The 15,935-nt window shown below is 48.5% G+C and overlaps 1 protein-coding gene across 5 annotated transcripts in view; it reads right to left on the bottom strand.

The window, feature by feature from the left end:
* The window catches only part of NPAS2 (neuronal PAS domain protein 2), a 122,223-nt gene that overhangs the window by 50,216 nt on the left and 56,072 nt on the right, over window positions 1–15,935 (bottom strand). For all 5 annotated transcript variants that reach the window (XM_043467969.1, XM_043467967.1, XM_043467968.1 and 2 more), the window contains exons 5-6: window positions 7,661–7,781; window positions 6,452–6,565 (exon numbers count right to left, since the gene is read on the bottom strand). In XM_043467969.1, the coding sequence (XP_043323904.1) occupies window positions 6,452–6,565; window positions 7,661–7,781 (235 nt within the window). The remainder of the gene's footprint in view (window positions 1–6,451; window positions 6,566–7,660; window positions 7,782–15,935) is intronic.

The following is a 15,935-nucleotide window of genomic DNA, read 5'->3' as shown; positions in this document are numbered from 1 at the left end:
CACCAGGGACTTCCTGTTGGCTCAGTGGTTGCTAATCTGCCTGCCAATGCAGGGGATACAGGTTCAATCCCTGGTCCGGGAAGATCTCACATGCCTCGAGACAGCTGAGCCCGTGGACCACAGCTACTGGGCCAGGGCTCTAGAGCCTGTGCTCCGTAACAAGAGAAGCCACTGCAATGAGAAGCCCAGGCATTGCAGCGAAAAGTAACCCCTGTTCATCGCAAATAGAGAAAACCCGCATTTCAATGAAGACCCAGTGCAGCCAAAATTAAATAAACATATAAATAAATAAAAATTAAAGAAACCAAATAGAATCAGACAATGCTTCTCAAATTAGTCAGCCCTACAGAAATAATAGGACTTTCCACGGTAATGGACCCACGTTGGGTTTCCTATATATTAATAGTTCCTCAAAGTATGAGCAGGTATTTGATTAAATAAAACTGATGCTAATTGATGCCATCCCTTCTACCCTTTATACGTTGCTCTCACCCTGAGCCTGCCTGGGACCTTGGGGAAGTTGCGTGGGGTGGCCTGTGTAATAATTATCTTTCTGTATTTGATGTTTTGAATTCTTGGGCCTGACTGAGCTAGAGGGACTGCTCCTCCCCGGGTCAGACAACTAGAGATAGTAAACCACTCACTTCTGGTGCACTTTTCAGACGCAAACCAACCCATCCAGTGCTCACACCCCCCAAACATCTCCATCTGGCTCTCACACTCTGAGCCACTCTCTACCTGCCTAGATCACACCAGGACCAGGCAGTGGGGACAGCCCTTAACCCCAAGTTGTTATTCAGTTGCTCAGTCATGTCCAGCTGTTTTGTGACCCCCAAGGACTATAGCCCACCAGACTCCTCTGTCCATAGACTTGCCCAGGGAAGGATACTAGAGCGGGTTGTCATTTCCTTCTCCAGGGGAGATTCCCAACCTGGGGATCAAACCCTCATCTCCTGCACTGGCAGGCAGACTCTTCTCTGCTGAGACCCCAGGGAAGCCCTTACAGCCCAAAGCCTACTGAAACTATTCAAACCACCCAAGCCCAGGCTCTGCCTCACCTGCTCTTTTCCACAGAAACCACGATAGAGGCCCTCACCCACATTTCATCAACCCCCTCTGCCCCTGGCTTGCCCTGGAGCCTCTCGTGGTGTGCAGGTGTAGGGATCTGTGGGTATAAACCTGTTCCTTCATCACAGTCCTTTCCACGTCTGTGTGTCTGTATTTGACTTAAGTCTAAGGCACTCTTAAACATCCTGGTACCTAAACATCCAGGACGCCTGATGTGCACAGGAACAAACATTGTGGACCTACAGGATGCTAGGTGCCAGGGAGAGGCCTGTGTTTGCATTTAAATGTGCAATTTCCAGCTAGATTTGTAGGGAGCAGCAAAGCACTGAAGTTAAGAATATGAGTTCTGGGTTAGATTTGCTCTGAATGTGGGTCCCACTTGTCCCACCCGTGTGCCTGAGACTTAACTCTTTTTACGTATCAATTTCCTCCTTTGTTAAGAAGGGATGATGCCATATATCTGGAGAAAACTATAATTTGAAAAGGCACATACACCCCAGCCTTCCCTGGTGGCTAAGTGGTAAAGAATCTGCCAACGCAGGAAACACAGGTTCAATCCCTGATCCGAGAAGATCCCACATGATGTGAAACAACTAAGGCCATGGACCACGACTATTGAGCTTGCACTTGAGAGCCTGGGAGCTGCAATTACTGAGCCCACATGCCACATCTACTGAAGCCCGTCTGCCCTGGAGCCCACGCTCCACAACCGAGAGGAGCCACGGCAGTGAGAAGCCTGTGTATCATAACCAGAGTGGCCCCCACCTGCTGCAACTAGAGAAAAACCGGCGCAGTGATGAATACCAAGCACAGCCAAAACACACACACACACACACACACACACACAAATAAACAAACTACTCAGCCATAAAAAGAATGAAATAAGGCTATTTGCCTTATTTGCAGCAACGTGGACGGACCTAGAGATTATCATACTAAGTGAAGTTAAGTCAGAGACAAATATCAAATATCACTCATCTGTGGAATCTAAAAAGAAAAAGATACAAGTGAATTTATTTACAAAACAGAAACAGACTCACTGACTTAGAAAACAAAATTTATGGTTACCAAAGGGGAAACCTGGTGGTGGGGAGGAATAAATTAGGAGTTTGAGATTAACATATACACAGTATTGCATATAAAAGAGATAACCTTTTTATCTTTTATACTGCATATAAAAGAGATAACAAGGACCTATTGTATAGCACAAAAAATAATACTCAGTATTTTGTAATAATCTATAAGGGAAAAGAATCTGAAAAAGAAAAAATATATATATATTCATATATAGGGATACCCTGGTGACTCTGATGGTAAAGAATCTGCCTGAAATGTGACAGACTTGGGTTCAGTCCCTGGGTTGGGAAGATACCCTGCAGAAGGGAATGGCTACCCACTCCAGTATTCTTGCCTGGAGAATTCCATGGACAGAGGAGCCTGGTGAGCTACAGTCCATGGGATTCTAAAGAGTTGGACATGACTGAGCGACTAACACTTTCAACATTCATATATATACACACATACATATTTAATCCATATATGCACATACATATGCATGCTCAGTCCCTCAGTTGCGTTTGACTCTATGCAACTCCATGGACTGTAGCCCACCGGGTTCTTCTGTCCATGGGATTTCCCAGGCAAGAACACTGGAGTGGGTTGCCATTTCCTCCTCCAGGGGATCTTTCTGACCCAGGGATCCAATCTGCATCTCTTGCATCTCCTGCACTGGCAGGAGGATTTTTTTTTTACCACTAGCACCACCTGGGATGTACATATATACACATGTATGTATTACTGAATCACTGTGCAGTATACCTGAAACTAATATAACATTGTGAATCAACTATTCTTCAATTAAAAAAAAAAGGATAATGTCATTAGGACAATCTCAAGAGACTGCTGCCAGGACTCAATGAGATGACCAGTGTCAGGACTGAGTCCAGGACCTGGGGCTAAGGAAACCTTCCTAAGGTGAGCTGTTTTTATTATTCCATTATTTCATGTTTATTGAGAAGCAAACCTACAGAACCAAACTTGAATGATTTCTTACATTAAGCCTTACTTGAGAGAGAAAAAATGGCTGGATGTTGGTGATCACATAGGGTTCCATCTCAGAAATTCATTCGTCTGACATATTTTACTGTTTTAATCTGAGTGAGAATTAGACTTCAGCTTTTCCACAATTACACTGGGGGACTCTTTTTTCAAGAAAGACCCCCTAACTTTGGTTTGTTTAGCAGGCTCTGGAAAGACACACTGGTTTTAGATTCTTGGTTTAAAATTTTCCACTTTTTAAAAAAAATTTTCCACTTTTCATGCTGTGTGTTTTTAGCAGCAACAGTTTCAAAATTAAAAAAAAAATCACACATGATTTCCACACATTGTTTCAGGCAAACAAACATTGTCTCAACTTGAAAATAAAACCTTGTTAGTTAAAAAAAATGAAAAGTCTCAGGTGTTCTCAATGAAGCCAGGCTATTTCCCTGAAACCCTCTAAAATGTGATAAATGACAGGAAGCTTCAAAGCAGTGTTCAGTAGCATCTTAATGAGAGTCGTGGAAATGTAAATTCACAGGATAACACTGCTCACCAGCCAATCACAACCTGGTACCCTTCATGCAGCATGTGCGCTGCTGTCATGGAGACACATGGGAACAGCATCCCATAATTTCCATAGTCTTGGCACTCTGGGGGCCCTTCCTTGCACGCAGCCAATGGGGATAAGCTGCTACCCCAGCAGGTGGCATTATGGCCACTGCACACATTTTAAGCAACATTCAAGCCAACACTTATATTAATTCAAGGACAGAGTTGCCTGGAAGAGCTCCGTAAGCAAGAGGAGTGTCGTTAAAATTCCTATGCAGGGCAGCAGTGGAGATGTACACATAGAGAACAGACTTATGGACAAGGGTTAGGGGAGGAGGAGAGGGTGAGATGAATGGAGAAAGCAGCATGGAAACATGTGTTAAGCTGCTTCAGTCCTGTCTGACCCTTTAAGATCCCATGAACTGTAGCCAGACAGGCTCCTCTGGAGAAAGTAGCATAGAAGCATATACACTATCAAATGTAAAATAGATAGCCAATGGAAATTTGTTGTGTGACTCGGGGAAGTGAAACTAGGGCTCTGTTGACAACCTAGAGGGGTGGGAAAAGGTGGGAGGTAGGAGGGAGATTCAAGAGGGAGGAGACATATATACACCTATGGCTAATTGATGTTGATGTATGACAGAAATCAAACCAATATTGTAAAGCGACTATCCTTCAATAAAAATAAATAAATTTTTAAAATTCCTATGCAAACAATGGGCTTTAGGATTACAACGGGACAGTTTCTCAAAGTCCCTTTGTATCAGAACCCCAAGGCTCTTTTCCTTCTGCTCAGTCCCAGCCCCACCCTCAGGTCTCCTGAACTAGAATCTTCCAGCGACACCCAGGAAATCTGCACGGTAACAAGCTCCCTTGCCCAGGGAAACACGGGCACCAAGCTGGCACCAAATTGACTTTGTCATGGGGCGCCTCTTGGGTCAGTGTCTTTACTTAGCTGTGTGGCTCATTATGCTTGTATCCCATGTGGTTCAGGAGAGCCTCTCAGGTGAGTCAGGCTGGACGTGGGCGAGCCTTGACTTCACCCTGATTTGCCCAGATTTAGGGGTTCCCTGGAGCTCCCCTGGTGGCTCAGATGGTAAAGAACTTGTCTGCAATTAAGGAGACCTGGGTTCAATCCCTGGGTCAGGAAGATCCCCTGGAGAAGGGCATGGCAACCCACTCCAGTGTTCTTGCCTGGAGAATCCCATGGACAGAGGAGCCTGGAGGACTACAGTCTATAGCATTGCAAAAAGTCAGACATGGCTGAGCAACTAACACACACACACCGGGGAAGGCTGACCTGCTACCACTTCCAACCACTCAAACACCCCGAGCTCTAGGAATGGGGGAGCTTCTCAGAAGGGCCCCAGATTGGCCTTGGAGCCCATCATCCAGGAATCAGCCCTGAATGCTGGGCCTGGAGGATTATGCTGTTCAGCAAATCGTTGCAGCCTTTTAAGCAAATCCTGTATTTTATGCAAATAACATACAACAGGGACCTTCCTCAGAAGGAGGAGACATCCTGGTGAGCCCAGCATTAGGACTCAGGGTCACAACTCTGGCTGCTTCTATTGGAAACTCTGGGACTAATTCGATGGGGGTGATAGACTTGATCATGGGTCAGAGCCAACAGCAAGCGAAGCGGCACCAGTCAGGGGGTCTTCATCAGTCCCCCTGTCACCCACCCGCCCGTCCGTCCTTCCCATCGCCCCTTATCTTTCCGTATTTGTATGTGCTTTTTCCTTCCCTCTGCTCTCTTTTCACCATTTCCTATCAACACTGCTTCCTGTCCCCCCACCCCCTTTGCTGTTTTATGAAATGCTAGAGCTTTCAAAATGAGGTGTCTTGTGTTGGGTTTTGAGGACTGGTCACTCTGAGCCGGGCTCCTCAGTGGGGTCTGTGTTCTGGAGCTTGTGTTTCTGAATCTCTGGCATCAGGCCTGTGTTCTCATTTTGGGGTCAAAAGTAAAACAGAAGGGTTAAGTCTAATTGACTGTTTGGATACAATGAGTTATCTGGGTAATTCAGGCTTGGCTGATGCAGTTTGATAATTCATCTAATGGAGGTGGGCGGCTCCTTATAAAAGGACCACGTCCAGATTGAACACGAGGTCCCTGTGAAAAGTTAGTCACTCAGTCATGTCTGACTCTTTGCGACCCCACAGACTGTAGCCCGCCAGGGCTCCTCTGGCCATAGGATTTCCCAGGCAAGAATACTAGTGTGGATAGCCATTCCCTTTTCCAGGGGATCATCCCAACCCAGAGATCGAACATGGTCTCCCGCTTTGCAGGCAGATTCTTTACCCTCTGAGCCACCAGGGAAGCCCAGAAGGCCCAGGGAAGCCCAGAAGGCCCATGGACTGAAGCTCTGAAAACAGGCTCTAGGCACTTCTGTATAAAGGAGGATAGAAATGCAGACACCAAGGTCGCGCATCCTCGTGTCACAGCGAAGCCCTGTTTGGCTGTGTGTAGGCTGAGCCTGTTCTTTATTAACTGCTGTTTGTTTCTCGCAGCACAGAACTATTCCATTAGCCTGAAAATAAATAAATGAATAACGTGCCTGTTGGCGGCACTTAATGCGCTGGCATAAACAGGTGTGGGGGTGTGTTCTTCCCGAATGGGCGATACCCATTTACGAGCAACAAAAACACATCTTTGGAACACAGAAATCCACGTGCAAATGTGGAAGGCACATCTTCTCCCTGCTCCTCCCCACGGCGATACTCTCGCCCCCGGGCAGGTCTGCAGGAGAAAAACCAACACAACCACCGCAACTGTAAGACAATGAATGCTTACCATTGTTGTAGGAGCGAAAATTTCCTACAAATTTTATGTATTCATAAGTTGGAAATTCCTTTGGGTTCAAGCTGCCTCTGAGAAGATGGCAATAAAACTCTAAATCGTTGTCAGCTGGGCCGTTAAAGGAAAAAAAGGAGAGAAAGGGAATAAAAGCATTACGCCAATGATTCTAGACTAAACAAGAGGCATCTTGGGAAACTCACAGGGTTTGGTCAACACATGGCTGGGCTAGTTGTCTCATTATAGCTGACTTTCGGACATGGTTTTATAACCTTGGCAACATAGGTTTTTCCGCTCCATAGTTTATAGATAGTTTGCATCCCGTACTCAGAGCCAATTAGTCTTAATTTAATCACAGATGTCTGTGCTTGGTTCTGTCGGCATTGATTAGTTCTGGTCGTTTTCATATGGTATATTAAAATAAAGCTGCTCACATAGAGCTGCTCTCTTTAATTTAATCTTTCCACTTTGCTTTGAAGGAAAATCAGATGTACAACAGGACAAATTATTCATGCAAAATGAACTAAGGCTTGAATAAGTATAAGGCACTGTTGCTATCATCATCAAAGGACGCACTTCATTAAGTGACCAGGCCAGCTTTCTATCCGAGTTGCTGATTTTGATAAAAACTTTAAAATTCCACAAAATCTGCAAATGTATATAAATAATCAGATGACAGCCTCAAAGAGAGTTTTGACCTAATTATTCAGTTTTTAGTTGGTTACTTAGTTGGTTACTTACAAATCTAGTTTTCTAGGTCCTCCAAAATAAACAGATTATTCAGTGATTTTTGTATCCTTTATTACTAAAAGTCTCTCATATGAAAAAAAGGTAATCTCTTGTTATCACATGCAAAACAAAGTTATTATTCTAAAGCTCTGTGCTTTTCAAAATTTCCACATAAAAGTTCAACGTCTTACATATTCCAAACTCCAGTTTTAGCTTTAAACTTAAAATATACCTCTAAGGATCTTGGAAATGTTCTGAGTCACAAGGAAAATTATTTTTAAAATTAGTCCTCCCTTCTTAATTCATTCTAACTTCCTTTCTCCCATCCAAGTGCTAACCAGGCCCAACCCTGCTAAGCTTCTGAGATCAGACTAGATCGGGCGCCTTACGGGTGGTATGGCTGTAGACTCTTAACCTTCCTTTCTAATATAAGATCCTTATCTTTCTCTCTCACAAAACCAGTGAGGTTAAACTTACATTTTAAGTATTCTGGGGAAGGGGTGTCCGTCACAAGCATATGGGAAGAGAGCATTTTATAGACTTCTGAGTGTTCTTGCTCTGGAAGGAAATTTAACAAATTCTGATCCATGACATCCGACTGGAAAAGAAAAGAACAAAGGTACACACTCCACGAAGATGGAAAACAAAAGCAAGAGCAGAAACTGAAGCTTCTTGACGACTCAGAACTGACTTCTGAAAGGGAAGCTCCAGACCTGATTCTCTGTGGACACTCTGTGGTCATGAATTGTCATCTAGAAGGGTTTACTCGCTCAAATGCAAACACGCTATTGCCCACGGGCCCGAGAAAAAATTCAGACTTAGGCCAGACAAACACGAAGAGGAGGCTCGTGTGCCGAGACTCCCAGGTTCTAGCTGGGGCCCTGTGGCTGACGTGGAGCCCGAGCGTGAGGCCAACCACTCCTGCGAAGCACCTTGGAGAGCGCAGGGCTCCTCCTCTGACCTTCAGGCCTCCTCTGACCTTCAGGCCAGCCAACAGCTGCCTGTTGACTTCTCAAAGGTAGCTAATCTAGGGAATTGTACTTTTTCTTCTGAGGACCTGGGCACCTGTGGACACAAATCCAATAGAGCCTGGACCCAGTGCTGGCCACTAGAGTGGTCTGTGATGATGGGAGTGGTCTGTAACCTGCCCTGGCCACTAGGGAAGCCATGAGCCACATGGCTTCTGAGCACTTGAAATGGGGCTAGTGTGGCTGAAGACATATGACTCACTGGAAAAGACCCTGATGCTGCGAGGGATTGGGGGCAGGAGGAGAAGGGGCCAACAGAGGATGAGATGGCTAGATGGCATCACTGACTCGATGGACATGAGTTTGAGTAAACTCCGGGAGTTGGTGATGGACAGGGAGGCCTGGCGTGCTGTGATTCATGGGGTCACAATAGTCGGACACGACTGAGCGACTGAACTGATATATATATATATATATATATATTTTTTTTTTTTGTACCCACCCCTTAGGAGTTTAGTTCGCCAATCAGGGATTGAACTGGGGCTCTGGCAATGAAAGTACTGAGTCCTAACTAATGGACCACCAGGGAATTCCCCCGAAGACGGAATTTTTAATTGTATTTAATTATTCTAATTGAAATTTAAATCACCCCATGTGGTCAGAGCACATGGGGTGATTTAAATTTATGGTGGCTAGTGGTAAAGAATCTGCCTGCCAATCAATGCAGGGGTTTAAGAGACCCAGGTTTGATCCCTGGGTTGGGAAGATACCCTGGAGGAGGGCATGGCAACCCACTCCAGTATCCTTGCCTGGAGAATCTCACGGACAGAGAAGCCTGGCGGGCTACAGTCCATAGGGTCGCAGAGTCGGACACTGAGTTGACTCAGCACAGCACAGCATGTGGCCAGTACAGGTCGGAGACCATGGGGGGAGAGAGAGGGGACAGGCGTGCCTCCATCCCTCCCTAAACTCATCCCCACCTGCAGCATCAAGCACGGACTGTACACACTGTCACATTTGTACAGGCAGGCAACTTGCTCTTGGGAGTCCTGGCTTAACCTTCCAACTGCCTCCCAGATGCCCTTGGGGACCCCCGATCCACACACATCCCTGATGCCATATCCTCCTCCCCCCTGTGTTTTCTCTCCCCGAGTGCAGTGTTGCTAGGCAGTCACCTGCCCACACCCGGCACCCAGCTGGCATCTTTGACCTCTCCCTATCATCTTCACATCCAATGTCCGAATATTGTGAGATTTTCCTCCCTCAAATTCTCTCCGATCCAAAGGACTGTCATACTGAGTGAAATAAATCAGACAGAGAAGGAGAAATATCGTATGACATCTCTTATAGAAGGAATCTTAGATGAAATGATACAAATGAACTTATTTACAAAACAGAAAGAGACTCACAGATTTAGAGAATGAACTTACGGTTGCCGGAAGGATGTGGGGAAGGGATAGCTAGGGAGTTTGGGAAGGACTGATACACACGGCTATATTTTAAGGGGATGACCAGCAAGGACCCACTGTACAGCACAGGGAACTCTGCTCAGCGTTGTGTGACAGCCTGGACGGGAGGGGAGTTTGGGGGAAGATGGATACATGTGCATGTATGGCTGAGCCCCTTGGCTTTCCACCTGAAACTATCACAACATTGTTAATCGGCTATACCCCAATACAAAATAAAAAGTTAATAAAGTTTCTGTCAGATCCATTCCTTTTTTCCTCTATGGCCTCCACCCTCATCCAGACCATCATCTCTGGCGAATGGCCAGACTGGTCTTCCCACATCAACTTTTGTCCTCTGCCCAATTTGTACTCTGCCTGAAGCCTTGTATCAGATCAAGTCACCATCTCGCTGAAATCCTTTCGTTGGCTTCTGACTGTCCGACTGCCCCCGGGACAAGCCCAAATGCCTTGATTCACTCATCAGGCTCCGCTCAGCATACCCTCCACCCCTAGACCTTCTCCAGCCCCTCAAGCTGTCTTTTCTCCAGGTTGCCAGCTGTGCTCACCCTCTGGGACTTCCCCCAGGCTGCTCCCTCAGCTGGAACATTCCGCACCCTCTCCTGGTGCTCAGCAACTCCCGCGCATCTTTCGGGTCCTGGCTTTGAAGTCATCTCCCCTGAGAAAGCGCCTGCGACAGCCCCGCACTCTCACCAGGACCCGCGTCTCACCCTTGCTCCTCTGGCCACTGTATCCGTATCATCTGTACCCACCGGGGAAGGCCACATCTTTGTTGTTTTTCAGTTGCTCAGTTGCGTCCAACTCTTTGCAACCCCACGGACTGCAGCTCACCAGGCCTCCCTGTCCATCGCCATCTCCCAGAGTTTGCTCAAACTCATGTCCACTGGGTCAGTGATGCCATTCAACCATCTCAGCCTCTGTCTTCCCCTTCTCCTCCTGCCTTCAATCTTTCCCAGCATCAGGGTCTTTTCCAATGAATCAGTTCTTCACATCAGGTGGTACTGGAGCTTCAGCTTCAGCATCAGTCCTTCCAATGAATATTCAGGGTTGATTTCCTTTAGGATGGACTGGTTGGATCTCCTTGCAGTCCAAGGGACTCTCAAGAGTCTTCTCCAGGACCACATTTCAAAAGCATCAATTCTTTGGTGTTCAGCTTTCTTTATAGTCCAATTCTCACAACTATACACAACTACTGGAAAAACCATAGCTTTGACTATACCAACCTTTGTTGGCACACCTTTGACCGGGGGTAAGGCCTAGGGGGCGGGGGAGAGGCAGCTGGGAGCCCCCGAGGTGGGATGTGAGCACAGCTCTGCCCCCCAAGCTGCAGCTTGCTCCACTGAAGAATGAGGAGGCTATGAGGTGAAAGGAGCAGATTTGAGTCTGCTGCTGGTATAAGGGCACATGGCAGGTGCCAGGCAGAATGGTGGCTTGTTAATCATGCAAGACACAACCCTAAGTTTCTCCTTCTTTCAAGTGATGACGTGGGTTCTCTGCCTGCCTCACCCGCACCCCTGACATTGGATGGTGCTTGGCCTTCAAGAAAAGCACGGTGATGAACTGAAAGAACCATGTGGCTAGCACCGTAACAGAAATAAAAACGAGGTGCCTGGAGGATGCTGAGCATGGGGTGCAGAGTCCATAACGACAGGATAGGGGTCTCCCGGGACAGTTCCCAGAGGGAGGGATCTTCACGGTAGAGGGGGTGTCTGGGGACAAGACGGTGTCCCCCAGGCTGTCTGGGTGCCCCAGGCAGGGGTCCAGACCCAAACAGAAGTGGGGATGGGGGCCCTGATGGCCCAGCAAGGGAGAGGAGAGGTGGAGAGGGAAGGGGAAGGGCAGTGGGGTCTGGCCGTCGCATCGCTGGGGGAGTCAGGGCTGAGCCTGCGCAGCAGGGCATCCACTGGGGGCATGGACAGAGGTGGGCTGGACTTTGCTTTTGTTTCAGACCCTCTAGCGGCCGGAGGAGGGAGGGAGCACAGAAGCCAGATGGTTGTAACAGGTCCAGGGAAGGGGAGGCTCGGAGGAAGGGGCCGGGTCCAGAGGGCTCAGCTGACAACGTCATCATCCACCTGCCCGCCACCAGCTCAGGATGCCGTGTTCTGGCCCCTTCTTCCAGCAGCACAGCGAAGTAGGCAAGTCCCTGCCCTCCTGCAGCCAGGGCTCCAGGGCTGGAGGACAGGCTTGGTGGCCACTGAAGGGCAGGGGTGGGGGGAGGGGCCCCGGGGTCTCCTGGGCTCCCCACCTAGAGGCTCCTGTTTTCATCTCTCTGCAGCCACAGTACTCACTGTGCCATTATCTTCTCAGTCTGGCTTTCTCCGAGTCCCTTCCGATGTTCTTGATTCTATTTTAAGCCCACTCCCTTTAGTTTTTTGGAGCATGACTCACGCTCACAGATGACAGTACTCTTTCTTCTTAAAGACATCCTGGATCCTTGAAAACAATGGCTACGTCACCACACGGTCTTTTCTCGGAGGGCCGGCCGGAAGCCCACACCCCTGACGGTGGGGTGGCAGGGTGCAAGGTGGGGGGCTGCCCGGCCTTGCGATTCCTGAGGGGGATGACTGGCAGGTCAGAGGGCTGTGGGGGCACCTCAGGGTACAGGTTGTGCCCAGGACAAAGATGAATGCTGGAGGCGGGAGGAAGAGGTAAGCCGTGGGGGGGTCGTGTGGATGAAGAGTTGACACACGAGAACTCAGAACACGCTCAGCACAGAGCGAGCTTTCTGGGTCTTTGCTGTTATATTCCTATTATGCAATTTCCGTGTGCTGGAAACCAACACAAACAATGACAATTTGAGAATTTAAACACTAGTGCTCACAGGAGAGTAAATTATGTCTGCAATTGTACTGTCCCTTGAATGCGCGGAGTGAGCTCTGTTTATTAAAATTGTGGCAATTCCAGAGACGAGGGAGGGGAGGCTCCAGCCCATAGCTGAATCACATTATCTGGAACATCATTTATGTGTTACAGACGGAAGATTCTTGATGCCAACTTGCTGCTATGCCCTTGGCTACTTTATCAACAATCTGCCCTTCAGGAATAGAAAGGCAGATGTAGAGAATGGACATGTGGACACGGTGGGGGAAGGAAAGGGGACAGACAGAGAGAGTAGCATTGACGTATATACACTACCATGTGTAAAACCAACCCTGAATGTTCATCGGAAGGACTGAAGCTGAAGCTCCAACACTTTGGCCACCTGATGCTAAGAGCCGAGTCATTGGAAAAGACTCTGATGCTGGGAAAGAGTGAGCGTAGGAGGAGAAGGGGAAGACAGAGGACAAGATGGTTGGATGGCATAATTGATTCAAGGGACATGAGTTTGAGCAAACTCTTGGGGGGTCGTGAAGGACAGGGAAGCCTGGTGTGCTATAGTCCGTGGGGTTGCAAAGAGTTGGACACGACTGAGTGACAAAACAAAAGTGTGTAAAATAGACACCTAATGGGAAGCTGCTGTGTAACAGAGGAAGCCCAGCCTGCTGCTCTGTGATGACCTAGAGGGGTGGGATGGGGGTGGGGTGTGGGGAGGCTCAAGGGGGAGGGGATGTATAGCTACATATAGCTGATTCATTTCATTAGACAGAAGAAACGATCACCACATTGTAAAGCAAGTATTGCTGCTGTTGTTTAATTAGCAAGTCACGTCCAACTCTGCAACCCCATGGACTGTAGCCCACCAGGCCCCTCTGTCCATGGGATTTCCCAGGCAAGAATCCTGGAGTAGGTTGCCATTTCCTTCTCCAGGGGATCTTCCCCACCCAGGGATCGAACCCGCCTTTCTCCTGCAATGACAGGCAGATTCTTTACCCCTGGGCCACCAGGGAAAGCAATTATACTACAATTAAAATAAATTAAAAAACAAAACAACAAGAAAAGAATCGTGCCCTTTTCTGGGCTTCACTCTAAATGCCTGCCATGAATTCCCAACAGCACTTCTCCTATGTTGCCCACTATGCCCCATGAGAGCCTGCGGAGGATCTGACCAGACAGAAAGCATAGTCCTCTGTCTCTGAGCTGACATTTGCACCAGCAAAATTAAGTGAGCACAGAAGTGCACAGACCGGCTAGCTGGGCTGGAAGCGGGCTGCATGGACACCCTGCTCAGGATGTGCCCAAGGGGCCCCAGCAGTTCTGGCTGGAGGTCTGTGACAGCCGTGGTGAGAAGGAGATTTTGGTGAGAAAGAAGCCTCATGTTGAGCAGAGGCAGGACTGGGCTCAGAAAGCAGCCAGGGGTTCAATCTTCAGGAGGACCATGGCGTGGGAGGCATGCGTGCTCAGTCGCTCATCCTGTCTGACTCTTTGCCACCCCATGGCCTGCCAGGCTCCTTTGTCCATGGGATTTCCCAGGCAAGTATACTGAAGTGGCTTGCCATTTCCTTCTCCAGATGGGATGCATGTGTGATCTTATTTGATTCAGTTTAGATTCAGAATCAGCAAAGAATTGATGCTTTTGAACTGTGGTGTTGGAGAAGACTCTTGAGAGTTCCTTGGACTGCAAGGAGATCAAACCAGTCCATCCTAAAGGAGATCAGTCCTGAATACTCATTGGAAGGACTGATGCTGAAGCTGAAGCTCCAGTACTTTGGTCACCGGATGCGAAGGGCCGACTCATTGGAAAAGACCCTGATGCTGGGAAAGATTGAGGGCAGGAAAAGGGGACAGCAGAGAATGAGATGGTTGGATGATATCACTGACTCAAAGGACAAGAGTTTGAGCAAACCCTGGGAGTTGGTGGTGGACAGGGAAGCCTGGTGTGCTGCAGTCCGTGGGGTCACAGAGTCAGACACGCCTGAGTGAATGAACAAGATTCAGAATCCAACTAACGACTGCCAAACAGGAAGACTCTCCGAAGACAGTACAGAAAACAGCTTCCACCCAGGAGGAGTGAGGGATGAATTCAGGTATAAAAAGGACTAACTCTAAAGACATACTCTCTTCATCAAAAGACTCTAAAGAGAGGGTAAGGTGAATCGCAAGCCAGAGCAGTTATTTGCAAAGCACAGGCCTGTGGTGTGCGTCTGGGATGCAGGTTCAGAGTGACGTGTGGCCTTGTCATCTAACTGCATTGAGAGGGCCTTGACCGGACTCCTGAACCCCTCTCACCACCCCAGCTGACAGATCCTCTTGCCACCAATCAGGTCCCCTGAACTAAACAAACGCCCTTACTGGGGGCCCCCGGGCCACTTACTGCTCATCCTGGAAGTGGGCTTCAGTGCCCTGCCAGTCAGGCACATCCTGTGTGGGAACCAATGGGCAGCGCCCCCTCTTGTTACCCCCAAACCACCCCTGCTCTGCTCCCCGGTGCAGCCCCCACGCGTGCCTGCGTGACGCGGAGCGCCCTGCTCCCTGGGACTGTGAGCCCGTGTGACTGATCCACTGTCAACCTCACTTGTCCAGCATTGGGTGCTGTGTGTCTGGCCATCGCTGTCACCTTAGGGCAGAGTGACTAGGAGGCAATTATTAATAAAACAGCACCCGACAGAACATGGAGCGAGTGCTCACAAATTACTGCATGGAAGACCCAGAGCATCTAGTCGGAAAAGAGCAAATACTTGAACGAGGTTGTCACAAGAAAGGAAAGTCAATGGCTGACCAAGTACACGAAGACAGTCACACCAGCAACAGGGGGAAAAGCAAAATTTCAAGATTTCTTCACACACTAGACTGACAAAAACTGACAGTTCTGACAATATCAAGTGCTGGTGACGAGGAGCAGCAGGAATTCTCTACCCTCGCTGATGCAGGGTGCAGCGGTGCCGTCACCCAGTAATGGTGACCGGTCGCTACCCCACGATCCAGCGATCTCACACACGGTCAGCTCTCTGAGGGACGCCATCAATGTCCATTAGGAAGCACAGTCAGACATCCACAGACGCTCTTTTTTAGAGCTCCACGCTGGCCTGGGGGCAGGGATTGTAGCAGGTGCCCACAGCAAGGACGACAAACCCACGCTGGCCACTCTGGACGGTGTGAGATGGACAAATGCCATAGCAAAGCTGAGCGAGAGGAGGTCACCGGAGAACACGTTCCACGGCTCTGTCTCCATGGAGATAAACCAAAGCTCATGCTCAGTGACAGTGGTTAATGACGAATGAACAGAAAAGCTGGTAGAACAGTCTTCCCTGGTGGTCTAGTAATAAACAGTTTGCCTGCCAGTGCAGGGGACATGGGTTTGATCCCTGATCCGTGAAGATCTCCCATGCCGTGAAGGAGCTAAGCCCATATGCAGCAACTACTGAGCATATGCTCTAGAGTCCAAGGGCCGCAACCACTGAGCCTGTGTACCTATCGCCTGTGCTCTGCAACAAGAGAAGC

The sequence above is a fragment of the Cervus canadensis genome, chromosome 5 (genome assembly GCF_019320065.1).
Source record: "Cervus canadensis isolate Bull #8, Minnesota chromosome 5, ASM1932006v1, whole genome shotgun sequence".
Lineage (NCBI taxonomy): Eukaryota > Metazoa > Chordata > Mammalia > Artiodactyla > Cervidae > Cervus > Cervus canadensis.
This window is presented reverse-complemented; position numbering and strand designations above follow the sequence as displayed.